We start from the raw sequence: 16,386 nt of genomic DNA, 5'->3' as shown, positions 1-16,386 counted from the left end.
AGATGGACAACTTGTAACATATTGAAGAGAAGTGCTGTAGCCTACATGAGGTCTAAAATTAAGTACTTCCCTTAAAAAAGGTGGAAAAATATTTAGAACAGCTGTAGTGCATGTGTTTGCATGCACACAGACACTAGCCACTGTACAAGCAGAGATCTTCCAAGTATCTCAACCGTTGCGTGTTTTGTTCCCCCCCCACCCCCAATGTTTTTTTTCCGCTTGGGCAGAACCAAGCTTCTAAGGTTCAACTGCACTATCAGGTGACTTGCAAAACAGCCCATGGACCGCCACTGCATTGCTTCCTACAGCCCACAGCAAGCAGGTCTGGAGAGTAAGTGGCAAGAGTGGTCCTCTCTTGTAGAACAAGAGCACAGGCACACACTACTAGTTTGTCCCACTTCTTGTTATTTCTCCTCACACCTTTTCTTTTTTTTTTTCCCCTCCTTGTAAAAAAAAAAAATTCACCTTGGGAATAAAGCTTTCCTCAAGGATAGGAAAGCTCATGCTTGTTAGTCTGAACAAGGGATGTGCAAAACAGAAGTCATTTCCCTGAGGCAAAGATCTTCAAGTCATGCCTAGCTTACATCGTCTATTCTTATTTCAAGCTGTTGAAATATTTGGCACAATGAGGCCTTGATCACTGACTGAGTCTTATGGCATTATCACAGTCTACATAATATATTTATATAATAAAGTAGAAGTTACAAATGCTTCATTCTCTCACTCTGTTTTGGTTTCTCACATTTACTCATTAAAATCCCTTTCCTTCTCAAGGGTGGCATTGGACCTCCTGGGCAGGAAAGTAGAGTGACAAACTTCTACTGTATTTAAAGGTTGCCATGAATACTGAGCACCTAAAAGGGCAATCGCCATAGTTATTGGACTCAATATATGGAGTAATAGGGTAAAAATTATAGCCTGTTATATACAGGTCAAAAGGTAGGTGATTTAATAGTCTCTTCTTGACTTACATTATGAAAAGCTTCCAGGGAGATAAGAAGAAGTCATGTTGTGAATGCTTCCAGTCTAAAACACGTAAGAAGCAAAGCTTGAAACCAAGTCTTTCCAGCTTTCCCTTTTAAAATATAAATTGCACTTCTTATACAAAGCAATCCAAAGTCTAAATTGTAGTAAAAATTTGAAGCTGCCTTACTGTACCAAAGAGTATCTGTGTTCATCATCTGAAGTACAGGCAACTAGTTTTCAGCCATTCTGCATATAGAACCATATGGTCTACACTTTTCTGCTTTAAAAGGGCCTGCCATTAAATGCCATGCCACTGGGTGGGTACTGAACAAAAAAGAAAAAAGAAAAAATAAGAGTTTAAGGCCTTTATCTCCACAAGGAGCTGAAAACTGTGGCACAACCCATGACCAATACTTAATACAAATACACTCCCACCCAGGGCTCCAAAAATCAGTCATTCTTTCTAATGTTTGTCACACAAGACAGTCATACCATCAGCAAGCAACAGTGCCAGTTAAGCATTTTTAAGGTCTTCAAAAATTCATAGCAAAGGGCACTTCTGAGAAAGATAATCTTAAAGATTTGGTTTTAAAAATAGACACCACACTCACATTCAAGGGACATTCTTCACTTTTAGGCCTTTGTCACAAATCTGAATCTTTATTGTTCTGAAATAAATGCTATAAACATAAGACTCAAAACAAGAACTCCAACTTTCAGTCTCAGAAGAGGTGTGGTTCAATGCCCATATCACGTGTAACAAGAAAGTTTCCTTGAAAAAGGAAAAAAAAAATATTGTAAAGTCTTTCTTAAGAATGAAAACGCAAGCCTTTGTTTTTCTCATTAGTTTGTGTACAGGCGGGCACCAAAAAAACCTTTGCATTTTCTTCTGAATTCTTGCTATGACGCTTGACGAACTTTTTGCCATTCAACAAATTCATCCAGAAGTACAGGCCCTGCAAATGGATGAAACTTGGAGTTATATTTGCCAATGTTTTTCAAACATTTTTTCTTAGAGTATGAAGGTTAAAACTATTGGTCTAGGTAACATCCATGTCAGTCCTATAGTCAAATACTTATTAAGACTCAAAGATGAATCTACAATCATTTCAATCCAAGCGTAGCAAAAGGTGCACAAATAACACTACACAGAACTGTGGAAGCGTTCCTGACATCTGACAGGTGCACTGAACTGAACGGAAAGCATAAAAATAAGGTTATATTGTAAATTGGCACAACTGATTCCTTCTTCCTAGAGCTTTCAAAATTGCACATAGTTAGAACATGGACTAAAATGGGATGCCTAATGCAATTCAGTCACAGTGTGATTGACTAGCAGCCAGGTGTAGCGTTCAGCCCCAAGTACCAGCAGCTAGGCTACTTTACAGTTAAATGAGAGGTTATTATATATTAGTACAAAATGAGAGTTTGCTGTTTATAATTCTGTTTCCAAGTCTGTAGTTTCATGTAGCAAGCAGCTTCACTAGATCCTCAACTGAATATCAGTTGGCTCAAGTACACCATCATACCCCTGACATACTACTACAATTAATATTTGCAGTTTGAAGATGGATTTTTATCAGGACACCTTTTCTATGCATTGTTGGAGAAGAAATATTTTATACCTTATAGCATTGTTTCTGTTACAGAAATTCGTTTTTTGCAAAATGAAAATACTGACATAACAGTTGAATAAACAAAACGTTGTGAATACTTACATGCACCATCTTCATCATAGTTGCTAAGATCTGCATGGACAGTTCTGCTGAACTCTAGCACATTGTACCACTGATCCTTGTTCATAACTCTATACTTTGATTGCTAGGGAAAATAATTTCAGAACATTAAAATGTCAAGTGACATTTGGTAATGCTGCATCTCATTTCTCTCATTTTATCTTCCATCAGTTCCTAACAAACAATTTAATGAGTAACAACGGCTACTATTTCCTTGGTTTTCCATTTTTTAAAATACTACACAGGTACATATTTCATAGTTCTGAAACTACATAAAATGGCTTCTTGAAAGATCAGAGCAAAATCGAAATACCAGGGAGTCAGGAAGTCACCACTCTTAAGCTTCAAACACTGGTAAATTTTCATCTTGCCCTGAAGTGGGGCATACCTAGCTGAGATATATTTCCAGAATGAACAATTACAAAAATCCTCTTTTCTCCAGGATACAATACAGTATGATCATAAGGACATCTACTTTGCAACGTTAGTACTGATTTGAAGCCAGGGAATAGTCTCAAGCCTAGCATGCTCCACCACCCACACATGTCCACATCACTGACTTAAGTAAGTCACTTGCAGCTGAGCTGACCAAAATCTTCCAGAGGCAGCCAGAGCTCAAGATATCTACATACTGTATCTACACAAAGCAAACTTGAAATTCAGCCCAGATGCAGCTGAAGAGACTACTGGAGCTCTATTATTTAATTTTAAGTTTACCTTTATAGTCTAATTAAGATGGAATTTTAGTTGCCTTTGCTAAGAGAAGGGGGGTGGGGCACAGGGAGGGAGAAAAGGATCTGTGATGCATACAACAACATCACTGTTTCATAAGCACATTGAGCAAGGGAAGAGGAGCAATATGCATACATTCTTGAGCAAAACAACACAAACCCTGAAATCTTCCCACTGAACAGCCCAACTACTATGCCATCTTTCAGAAAGTCAAGGAAACTTGTACCTCCAAGTATTGATAAAATACTGAAAACAGTGGCCAAGTTCTTCCAAGCAGAAGAGCTAACATGGATTTTGCAGTATCAATATCAAGACTTCGCTGGTCTTTATCCTAAGGTTGAATAAAGAAAGCACAAAAACCACTCAAGTACAAGCTCGTTGAACAATTAAAATAAGAACTTCTCTAACATTCCAGTAGTCTTACCCTTGCAAAATCAAAGGCATATCTGTAGATATTCTTAAAGGATGAAATGTCATTCAATTGTGACCGCAAGAAGTCAAATTTACTCTGTAATTTTTCTGTACAATCACACCTTAAAATAAAGAAAAACAAATGATGTTAGAAGTTCAAAACAAAACATTTGGACAATGAAAAATATGCCAGCATACATAAAAAATTAAATTCACCAAAATCATCAGACGTACAGGAGTAATACTATGAAGCTGCCTTAAAGAACACTGAAAATGCTCAACATTTGCAGCTTACTGAAATGCCTGGCTTTGGTAAGCAAGTTTTTTTAAAATGTATCAGCAACATAATACAAAGTCTCTGCTTTACTTCTCAAATAGTAGTCTTTTTATGCCTTACTCTGCAATTCATATTCATACCCAGCACTATCTTATCTTTCAATGACTATGATATTTTGGAGAAAACAGTATTCAGTGTGTGTTAAGGCGGTAAAATCCAGCTGTAAATAAGGGCTTTAAACCATATCTCTGGCAAAAACCAAACCCTAAACACACACTTCAAGACTACATATTTACGAATGGCAGGATAAAGCAGGCACTCTGCAAAACATACTAGTCTGCTCGTGTTTTATGACTGATAAATGCAAGCTGTTGATAAGCCTATCACCTGGATTTGTCAGTAGCTATTCAACTGAAAACTCACAGGCTGTATGAGAATGTACAGGTCTGCTAGTTGACAGGATAACCCTTTGGCAAAAATAACACTTTGACAGAAAAGATGATCTCCACGTATTTTACTTAGCAAGGACTTTTGTTTCCAAATAGAAAATGGGTTAGATCCACCAACAATGGCAGAGGAGAATGTAATTTACACATGCTGATCCTCCAGGAAAGACTCACTCAAAAGAACAGTTGTTATATTATGCTACATTTTATTCTTATAAAATAATAGCTGCCATGATTAAAAAAAAAAAAAAAAAGAAAAATTTCCACCTTGCCCTGTATCCTGCGTGGCAGAAGCAATACTTTCAGAAATGCCGATGTACATAAATACTTCCTTCGGTAATGTATCCCCCTCCTGGCAGCCTGCCTCTCAGAGAATGCATTTGGCATCTTTAACAGCTCCTTATGGACTTGTCACAGCAGCCCACAGCAAGGGCCCCTCGGGAGTACCGCAGCAGGTTGCTGAGATGCTGTACTTTGATGCTGTACTTTGATGCTGTACTTTGATGCTGTACTTTGCCCACAGCCGACACTTCCTGTCCCCCAGGTCTGCCAGCCTGTGCGTGCACATCCGTCTGTGCCCCTCTCAGGCTGCGACAAGAGAAATGTCGCAATTCCAGCTGATGGAGCCTTTTGTTATTTCTTGTCTCTCGCAATACCTACCTAAAGCAGCACTGAGTCCCAGCCAAGATCAGTGCTAAATAAATAAAACTATTAGGTAATTAGGCTGCATACTCAGATGACAAGAACCAATATATTTTGGAATAAGCCATTCGTTATGTTGAAAAGAAATCTTGTTAAAAAAGCTTTGGTAAATTTAACTAAAGATAAAATTACCTTTTTTGTCTTCAGCCATCTAAGTGGTCTATGTATTCTATCATTTAACCCTTAAACAGTATTATGCTATGCTACAAAGGCATCTCATTTTATATTCATATATCTTCTTTCTATGTTCAAACCTTCACACTGCAATAATATTGTCCTCTACATTTGAGGACATCCTCCTCATTTGAGGTACACCCGCTACCTATTTAACATCTAACTAAATGTTCATGTTGTTAGTGTACTGATGACATACATAAACTACTTAAAAGTGGGTTTACCACACATTTTGTCAAATATAATTTGACTGAGATTATTTACCATACCATGGATAAACACAGATTTCAGTATGTTTAAATTTCTTACAAAATATTTTGTTAGAATTATTCAAATAATCATAAATTTAAGTACAAAGTAAAATTCCTGTTATTGTCTACTGTACTATTGGCTATATGTATTTTAACGCAGAAGTGATTCTCTTGAAAAAGTTGGTATGAAAATGTGCAATTATCAAGTCTCAAGACTCCTGAGCTATTGTCAACCTATTTAAAACCAAACAGTCAAACGGATCACACTCAAACAGACAGGCACTACCCTCTGAAGCCTGATGCAGGGACATACCTCTGTTAAAGCCATTTAAGGCATTTCCACACCTGGCCACTGATTTTCTTCACGCTTGTGAGGTAAGGAGCTGTCAAACTCCTCTTTCATAGAGATATAGCTGCTTGTGTGGCTGCACCATAAACAAGATGACTGAGGTCACCCATACTTAGAACAATCTTCCTAACAGTATTTTTTTTTTTTAAGTCAGAACAACCTTCTAATTAGCACAAGTGATTAACACCAAACTCCTGTACAGACACTAAAAAAAGATGTGATTTCTTGAACTGCCTTTACTGAAAGACAGTATTAAATAAGGTTACCTCAAGATCAGCAAAACTAGACATTCGCTTACTACATTCTCTTCACATCCCTACATCATATTTATAACAAAACTTAAATTAGCACCACAAAGCAGTCCTATTTTGATTTATATTGAGGTAGAGAGTTCATTTGAGGCACAGCTAATATGGACAGAGCGATGATTCAATAACTCCTACTCAGATATTCCAACGTTTCCTATTTCATAACTATTCACACATGCTTGTCTTCTACTAAAAAGAAAAATTAGTGAGATGTATACAAACATTAAACCAAAAGCATTTAATGGTAGTACATAAAGTAGTTTAAAGGTCTTTTAATCCACAAAAGAGTTCCCCTGCCATCATCCAGCCCTCCAGATGGACAAAAGGAAATTATACCTATCTAGCCCATCCACTCTTTTCAGGCATTGAAACAAGATCTTCTGAAATTTAGGTTCCATATCGTAACTGGAGCATACAGAGGTCCAAGGAAGTAATGGCTTTAAGAGAGCAAAGGGACAGCTTTTCTGTGCCCTGACAATGCTATAGTTTCACTATGTCAGTTATTTACAGGACTGGAGACCAGAAATTGTTTAGATTCCAGTATACGTTGAATGCTATACTGGCATAAAAAAAATTACTTACAGGCAATAACAAGCAAAAAGCTCACTGGAAAAACAGCTGATATTAGCCTATCATTAAAACCAACCCAAATAAGTTCTTTTTACTAGTAATTTTGCAAGAGCAAGAAGTTACTAACCTGACTTTCCTGCCTCCCACTCTCTCTCTCACATAGCTTCTCTTGCACCTAAAAAGGCGAGATCATGATCTTATCTTTCCCTCAGTTGGAATCTAATTTGACTCTCTCCCCTTTACCTGGCCACTCATTAAAGCTCAACTTTAATGTAAAATTTGGCTCAAATTCTAAGCTTAAAAAAAAATAGCCAGAGGGAAGTACTCAGACAATACAACTGCTTAAGCCTCACTTCCTTACACATGAAATTCTTTGTATTTATGTAGTTCAAACAATGACTTCTGTGGAGTTTAATAAAATCATGAATGGTAATCCTTTTTCCTTCACCTTCATTTTGTAACTAGATTTTTTTTCCTTTGTAGGTCTGTAAAGTCTACAATTGACAAATACATGAGTATGCTTCTCCTTTAACTCAGATACGTAAAATTAAATGCTCAACTCTAAGTTATTCACCCTCCAATGGCTTGAAAGCAAATGTAGATAAGCAGTCACTTTGTGAGGGCTATTCATTTCATCCTAAGGAGGTGTTTAAAATAACTGAAATAAATTGCCCAGCAGAGGTACTTGTTTCTCTCTGCTGACTATGCATTCAGCTTTCATATATGTGTGTGTATATATATATACAGCCACACACACACATATATACATATACATCTATATACATACATATATATTTATAGGGCAGAATTCACCCTACCAACAGGATACACTAGAAATCTCACTTTTGCAGCTTAAGTTTCGTAGCTGTTTCGCAGTTTAAATCTCCTAAGCTGCTACTTAGTGCTTGATCCACCTTAATTTTGACAGTGTATACCTTATCACATATTTATTTTTCTCCTCCTCTCTAAAGAACGAACTTCATCAGCATATCACAAAACCACACACAAAAAGAATGTCGCTTCAAGATTCAGGCACCCAAATGTTGGCATCTAACTGTAGATTAGATTTAGGTGTCTAAGCTTTAGGTGTTCCCATTCATAGAGGTCTAGCCAACCAACCTGTAAAAGCAATTCAGGTGACCAGTCACTAGGTCTTAGGGCAAACGGAATACCTCCCTAGGCTCCACTACATTGTCTAGATCTCCAAAGATTGCAGTCAGAGTTTAAGAAACCCAGCTCTTGCTTATAAACCACATATTTAGGTGTCTTACTATGGAGCTGAATTCCACCCAACCCTGTTCATGCAATTACCTTATGTGACATTTCACATATTTTGAAATAAGGATTCTGTAATATAACTTTGATTTAGAATACACTCTGGGCTTTCAATGCATTTTAATGTCATTTCTTCATGGAAAAAATAAATAAAAAAAAAAATGCTGTGCAGGAATGTAATAATACTTTATTGCTTTAAGAGTGTAAAATCCTCCTTCAAAACTTCTGTCAAATCTTTCAAGAGAAACTAGATACCCCCATCCCAGATGGAATCCCATAATATGATCCTCCCTTCCCAGTAAGCACAAACAGCAGAAGTCTACAGATTTATATTCTCTTTTTAAGCCAACGCATCTTGAGTTCCTTTTCGTGAGTGTCACTGCTTCATCCAGCTGCTTAGTCTACAGCCTGCTATAGCGCACACTCAGGGGAAGCAAAACATACAGGTTAACTGGTTTAGGCTTCGGCAAGTGCTCTGATCACAAGTCTGTTTATATAAAAATGCATAGCTGTACCATATTTTCTGTCTTAAACATATTTAGCCTACAGCATGACCAGCTCTGTTCTTAAAAGAACCAGAGGATTCCTAATCACAGCAAATTATTAGAAACAAAGTCTATAATATTGGCTCTGAAGAAGTGCCTGATTTCATACATCTTTGTGCTTGCATCCTGCTAGACTGGCTAACTCTTGAGACCTTCCATTTGGGCATAAAAATTAAGTACTTCAGAGAAGTGACCAAATTGTACCCATCCACTGCATCTAAAATTTTATGCACCCAGAATTTAATCTCTGCCGTCCTGAATTTCAGGCAATTTAATCATTCCAGCTCTTACTAAATTTAAGAGCTTCTGATAGTCACAAAACAATCAGGGCATCTATCGGAAGCCTGATCCTAAATCAAATAAGATTTGCACAAGAGAGTCAGGCCAGAGTCACTCCATAGTCTCGAATAACCAGAGGGTATCTGCCCAACACAATTTCCCAAACCAGTTCACAACTGATAGGGCAATTGTGCCAACTCCAAGGGTCAAATAGCCCCTCTTTCCCACCATGCTGTAGCTGCAACAGTAGCTCCCTGACATTTTTGATGTTGAATGCAGTGTCATAACAAGTCGCCCTTAAAACATTCATGTACCATAAGTAGTTTCATGAAGAACAAACAAAAAGTGACAACTGAACCAAGCCTCACAAAAACCTGAATAGATTCATGAAAGAAACAACTTCTTTAGGCAGAGCATTCTCTCACCAAAAATTCTTACAAACAGAAGTGAGAAGCTCACTTACAAATTGAAAAAGCATTATTTAACCTAAGCATTAAGCATGGCTTCTGACCTGCATCTAATAAATAACACTAATAACCAAAATTATTATTAATGCAGTCCTCATCTATAAAGCTTAGGAATCAGTAAAAACTTTCTAGAACACCAGTGCCGAGATATGCTTATGGGTATCTCCAGATCTACTTACTTGTGTCTGCTAACTAGAATGATATTTTAACATGGTTTTGTAAGAAAAAGAAGCCACCAAAACCTGACTTATTAGGGTTAGACAAAACTTTATCATGAGAGTGAACTCATCAGATTCACAACTTGAAGAACAACAGTAGCTACTTCCAGTTGTTGACCGAGACCAGACCTAAATGCAAAAGTTTGTGTCTTATTGCCAATGCACAAGAAAATGAGGACAAGAATAATTAAGCTACGGGTACAAACTTAAAATTAGAACATTCTATTATATATGTAAAAACACTTACTGTAATGAGGTCATTCCTTTCAACCATTCTTCCTTGGTAAAAAATCCCATGCTTTCAGCCTCTAGTTTCCAGGCTAAAACTAACATAATAATCTAGGGGGGGGAAAAACACAAGGGGAGAAAAAGGAGTCAGTATGTAAGAAAAGGATGATTTCTAGATGTCCAGGAAGAAAACTCTAAGCATTCAAACAGTCTAGCAATTGTTGTACATGCTTGCACTTTATATTTGTTACGTTTAATAATTCAGCTATATGCAATCTTTCCCTTAATTTCAATTTCTGAAAATGAAGTATTACTATAATAAAACAAACGCCAAAAAAGCCTCACACACCAGCCACGCATAATTGATGTATTCAGCTGAAATATCTTAGAACAGCTCCAAAAACCAGGAAGATAAACAACTCTCTGCTTACTGTTAAGAGTTTTACACAGAACTTAATTATCCAATACCTCCTTTTAAAGCGTTATTAGTATCGTGCAAGAAACCTACATTTTCAGGCTCAACACCGATGTCTTCACAGAACTTTTCCATTCCTTCGGGCCCCACAACTTCATCAGGACCTTTAAAACCAGAAAGAAACCAGACTGAAATCTAAGTAACATTCACTGCTTACATGGGTTTCACACAACAATAATTAGAATATATTGCTATACAAGCAATCTTTAAAAACACTGAATTACACTATTAAGCATCTTTTAAGTTAGAAACATTCTATCAACTGCAATGTGGAGACATGGCTATTACGTGTGAAGTAACACTATGAACTAAAAGCAAAACTAAAGCAGAACTTACATGTTGTGCACTCCCCACAACAGCAGACAAGCTATTTCAGTTTGTATATGCGAGTTTTCAAAAGACTCCACTGAGTTTCCCATTGACTTGGCTCAAGTCCAATAATTGTGGCAGTCATTTTTTTTAAGACAACTTGGGTACCGCTACTCTGTGCTGAAGTTACCGTATGAATAATGTTCTTCAGAGTTATTTTATCAATAGTAAAAATTCTGTCTGAGCTACTATTACAGATATTACTCTTTCAATGGTGTTAACATTATGGGTTTGCACTAACACGGAAGAGGATGAATCTTCAAATAATGCAAGGTTATTTTTATGATGCTGAGTAATATGAGGAGAGTGATAACAATAAATCAGAAAAATGCTAAGTATGTTAGCCACATAAAAAGCAGAAAAAGCTTTACGATTGCAATGAAAATAACTTGATTAGGACCACAACAGTTAGTGTTATGCTGTCACTTTTCCATTTTAACACAAAGAAAGCCTCTAAAAAGCAGCAAAATAGCATATTTAAGAGTACATACAGACACACTCTACAACGCTTTGTTTCTCTGAATCTCTCTCTGGTTTCAGTTACTTGTTCCAAAAATGACTCCTACTGGGCAACCAAATATTATTAGAAGGCCTGTTGACATGCTATTTTGACGCGTCTTGGATCATTATGTTAACATTGTTTTAGTGAATATGAACCCATGTAAAAGGTAAAGGCTTTATCTTCCAAAAATGCCATTTTATGATTTTTTGGCAAATTTTGCTATTTATACACAGCAGAACACTGCTTTTTATCCCCTTGAGATACCTGTCTCCACTTGATCTGTATCTGCTGCTGTTATTGTAAGCAGAATTCTTTTTAAGAGTTTGGATAATGTACTTGGAATAATTACTCACTGTGAGATTATAACATAGTCAATAAAAACTAATGAGAATGGCTACTTTCACAGGAAAACAAAATGCAACTGGCATTTAAGATCATGAACCCCCACCTCTTGAAAAAATGTTGCAAGGAACATTTCGCCTAGGTAAGCAAAACACTGCCATCGGGTTTTGAGAAGCCCTTACATAGAATGTATTAAAAAAAATCGCAAGTTTAAGTTATGAAAAGAAACACATAGAAGGGTTCACTGGTAATGACAAGTATAAACTTGAATCAGTGTTTTTGGCCCAGAAATCATATATACAATTCATATATATATATGTGTGTGTGTGTGTATAATTTTCTCTTTTAAAGGAAACATTTAACCTCCTATGGTGTATAATTCCACTGGAATTCTATTTTATGCTAGAAATGTGGCATATTTTGGTTACTGATTAACTAACAAAGTATAACCTCCTACACTTAGTTCTTGATTCAACAACAAAACCAAAATTTACAGGCCTTAAAACAGTTAAAAGTATGTACAGGCGCATTTATCAGAAGAAAATTAACAGACAATTATTATTTTCCTCCGAAAAGACTCTTTACTCCAAAAGACTACGCCTCAAACCTAAATTAGAAAGCACATTACTAGAATCAGGAGTAGTTCATTACTGTGGAAAGACTGCAAAGAAAATATCAGTTCTGGTAAATATACTCAAACCAATTGCTAGCAGATAAATCATCAGCTTATTTCATACTGAGAACTGGCCATTAATGAGTTTTAATCACCAACTAGTTATGATGGACTTCAAGTAGTGACTAGACCAGAAAAGAAATTAATAACAGTTTTACAGATCCTGAATTTCTAACCATATAATTGGTAAATAAATGGCAGTAATAGTCTAATAAATTCTGCAAAATACACTGCATATTCACTGAAAGCAACTATTACTTGGACAGCAATTCTGATTTATTTGAAAGAGGCTACTTCCAACACTTTTGAATGAAACATTTGTTATTTAGAATATAAAAAATGTTAGGACAGATTCTCAGATTGGAAAAAACAGCATAAGCATCTACTATTTTATTTTGTAAAATAGAAAACCAAGAGAACTATTTCATTATCCTTCCAATCTGATTATAAACAAGATCTAGTTAGAGAAATAAACTTCTATCTAAACTGCCTCTCGATGTCCTGACTTCTACTTGCCCGTTTCAAATCAAGTAGAATCATTCAGTATACCCTGGTTCAACACTGTACTGTCCAACATAAGTTATTTCATCTTAAAGAACATCATGGTAAGTTGTAAAGCATAGCGTAAAGAAGAAAAAGTCAAAAAGAACAAATACTGAAAAGGCAATAGTAAAAGCTATACTAATTCAAATGCATGTTATAAGGAAGCGAATACGGGCACATTTTTTATGCCTACATCAGCATACAAAAAGCAAAATGCAAATAATATTTGATATATTAGTTTGTTTTAAACAAAACCATATAGCTTTAAGTATGAATCCATTGCATATTACCTGCATATTCATAAAACCAAGCCAGGCACTTTTTGCTTGAAAAATGTTCCTCTCCACTTATTACTTTACCAGAGGCTTGTGATCTGCAATAGCTTATAGAAACACAAGGATGATAAGTGTTATTTTAATATGAGAAATGGGAAATAATTTAAAATTAAATTTCAAATTATTTATTGTTAGTTCAAACTATTTAAACTGTTTCACGAAGTCAATATACGTCAACAAAGAAGCTGAATTTGTTAAAAGGTAACTGTCTGTCATCCTCTTTCAACACTTGTTGGAACATAAAATTACCTTGAAATTCAACCCTCTCATAGCCCAATTTATTGCAACTATTACTTTTTCTGAAATGCAAAAGTACTGTTATCTTGTAGATATTAAACAAAAAAACCCACGCACAGATGGTCAAAATATCACTACTCAGTAATTCAAATGCCTTGTTATCTACTATTTATACATACAGGCATTTAAAGTTAGGTCTCTAATAAGCAGCATGATCTTCAAGAGTGCTGAATATGCACAGATCCCATTTAGGTCAACGGGAGCTGCAGAGTTTGAGATATTTAAAAATCAGGCTATTTATAGTTAAGCATCCAAATTTGGGAAGAAAACTCGGTCAATTTGTTTATATTAAACCTCTGCAAATTCTATAGATGTTTGGTACACACACCAGAATAGTAATATGCAATCTATGGTAAGACTAAGACTGCTCAGCACACACAGCTTCCCCCCCACATTGTCTTCATTATGCGACACACAACCCAGTTTGCCTAGGAAGTGAATTTTCATAATTTATCATTCTTTAAAAGAATACATAGAATAACTGATCTCTTCTAGTAAAAACACTGACCACATGAAAGCATCTTTAGTCACTAAGGAGTTGCAGCACCTTTTCAATGCACGCTCCTTTCAAATACAAGTTACAGACTTTTAGAACAACCTAAGATTATTTCTAAGAATGGTGTGAAAGTTAATCGTATGAGAGGATTTAAAATTATGCAGCTCCTTCATTGCAATTGTAAAATGAAAACGTCAAGCAGGAAAAGAATAGTTCAATTCTGAGGGGTGGTGAACAACTTTATCTCCCATGTAAGGCTTTAAGCTTCACTGGAAAAGAAAGCAACACTCTCCAAGATGTGCCGAAAGCTAGAATTAAAGATGTACTACAGACACACATCCATTAAACTGCCGTTAAAACCACAAGTCACCAGAAAGAAACCGAGCCATACAGCATGCTATTGCTTGTTGGTTTTATCCAGTTTCACATATATCCATTTGTAATCACTGGTTTTATTAAAGAATATTACCAATATATTGCTTTATAAGAATGCTATGTCAGAAATGCTCGTGTATCTAACATTTTATGATCAACTAGTATGAACTCTTATTTACATAATAGTTTTTGCCCGACGACTACTAACTTCCTGTAGAGCCTTTTTTTTTTTTTTAAGGAGCAGTCAAAAGATTTTTTTTAAAGTAAAAGAAATTAAGATTATAAAATTTTGGTCAGCAGTGTTCAAGAAAGATGAACTGAAACTGGAACAGATGCAGAGAAGAGCTATGATGAGCAAAGAAACCGAAAATCGGTATTACAAACCAGAAGAATTTAGCTTCTTGAATTTAACAAAATGAAGTATGAGAAAACACAAGCGCTCACTCCAAATACCCTATGAGGCAGAACCATGAGGGAGGAGTGTAATATACAGGATAACACAGGCACAAGAATGGTTATTAACTGGCTGTGAATAAATTTGGACTGAAACTAAAAGATCATTAATGACCACAGAAAGTGAGCTCTGGAACAGTTATCCAAAATGAACAGTCATAACAAAATAAAAGCCTGGGCAGTTGTAAGCTCAAGCTTGGCCAACCTATGAGAAAGGCCACATGCCACAGTTTCTTGCAATAGCCATTCCCATAGCGTTGGTTTCGTAAGTCCTTTGTATTCTTATGTCCTCAGGACGTTTGTCCTAACTACTGGTTTACTGACACACTTAACAAGCTCTAATAGATGAAGAAGGCATACAGTTACTTTAGGGAAGCCACACTGGAAGCTCCTGCTACATCGTACTAATGGTTTATCATTTTAACGGTAATTTTTTGGTATCATGGCGTAAGTGGTCTTTTTATGGTAGTTAACGAACAAGATGCTTCAGGCTCCTGTATTTATTAGAAAAACCTTTCCTGATTTTGTTTTGGAGTGTGCTGACCTCTCTTTCCATTTCACTGAAAAAAAAAAGACACGATTTAACGTAGACATGACTATCGGCAACCTTAAGGTGAGGAGAGCTGCCTACCCCAGGCAAACGGCTGGAATAGGTATGGGGACAAATGCTGGAACTAGCCCTACTGGTACAGCGAACGGCAAAGCGAGCAGGGGACGGGAGCGGTTCCGCAGCGTGTCTCCCGGGTCTGAGCAAGTTAGAGGCGGACGCTGCCGCCCGCCCGAACACAGGCCCACCGGCGCGACCGAGGCACTGCGCGGAGCCGGCCGGGCTCCCCGCCCCCGGTGCAGCCCCAGCCCCGGGCACCCCAGGCCCCGCGGCCGCCGCACAAAGGGATGCCGCAGCCCAGGGGCACGAGGTGCGGAGCGGAGCCGCCGCGCGGCCGGGGCCGCCAGGGCCCCCCGCCTGCGGAGAAGCGTCCGCTCGCCCGGGACGTGACAGCCACCGCCGCCGCGGGCCCGTCCCGTCCCGCCCCGCACGCCGCTGCCCGCGGGCGGCGCCGCGCCGCGAGACGGTACCTGCCGAGTTTACATTTCTTGAGGCCGGTGTCGTCCGCCGCTGCAGCCGCCGACCCCGAGGACTTCCTCTTCTTCTTCACCGGCATCGTCCCGCCGCGGGGCGGGGGCCGCCCCGCTGCCGGGGCCCGCAGCCGAGGCCCCCCCCGGGCTCACCGCCCCCCGGCCGCCGCCGCCTCCCGAGACCGGCGGTGAGGAGACGAGAGGAGCCCCGTCCCGCCCTGCTCCTCTCCACCCCCGCCGGGCCCTGCCGCCCCCCCGCTCGCCGCGCAGGCAGGCCCCGCCGCCGCACCGGTCCCAGAAGCGGGTGTCGCGCCCGGGGCGGGAGGGGGGAACCGGGCGGTAGCGGCTGCTCAGGGAACGGCGAGCGACCCGGACACAGACACCGCTGAGCAGGAAGTGACAGCGCCGCCGGGCGGGTCCGCCGCCGGGGCCCCGCCTCCGAGTGGGCGGAGCTAGGCTCGCGCACTTCCCGCTGTGAGGCACCGCCCCCCCCTCTGCCCCACCCACGTGCCCTC

General features: G+C 38.6%; 1 protein-coding gene across 2 annotated transcripts; it reads right to left on the bottom strand.

The window, feature by feature from the left end:
* Positions 1-421: 421 nt before the first annotated feature.
* Positions 422-16,073, bottom strand: DCUN1D5 (defective in cullin neddylation 1 domain containing 5). Of its 2 annotated transcripts, none has more exons than XM_075140083.1 (8): positions 15,872-16,073; positions 13,129-13,220; positions 10,443-10,513; positions 9,954-10,045; positions 3,859-3,967; positions 3,661-3,765; positions 2,685-2,787; positions 422-1,922 (listed from the first exon to the last, which is right to left on the bottom strand). In XM_075140083.1, exons 1-8 carry the CDS (start codon positions 15,955-15,957, stop codon positions 1,867-1,869), a joined length of 714 nt encoding a protein of 237 aa, XP_074996184.1. In that variant the 5' UTR covers positions 15,958-16,073; the 3' UTR covers positions 422-1,866. The 2 variants fall into 2 exon arrangements, with proteins under 2 accessions (XP_074996184.1, XP_074996185.1); XM_075140084.1 differs by lacking the exon at positions 15,872-16,073 and adding an exon at positions 13,799-13,949 and having other exon boundaries at positions 1,607-1,922.
* Positions 16,074-16,386: the final 313 nt, after the last annotated feature.

This window comes from Calonectris borealis, chromosome 1 (assembly GCF_964195595.1).
Source record: "Calonectris borealis chromosome 1, bCalBor7.hap1.2, whole genome shotgun sequence".
Lineage (NCBI taxonomy): Eukaryota > Metazoa > Chordata > Aves > Procellariiformes > Procellariidae > Calonectris > Calonectris borealis.
The sequence above is the reverse complement of the archived record's forward strand: the minus strand, read 5'-3'. Positions and strand labels throughout refer to the sequence as shown.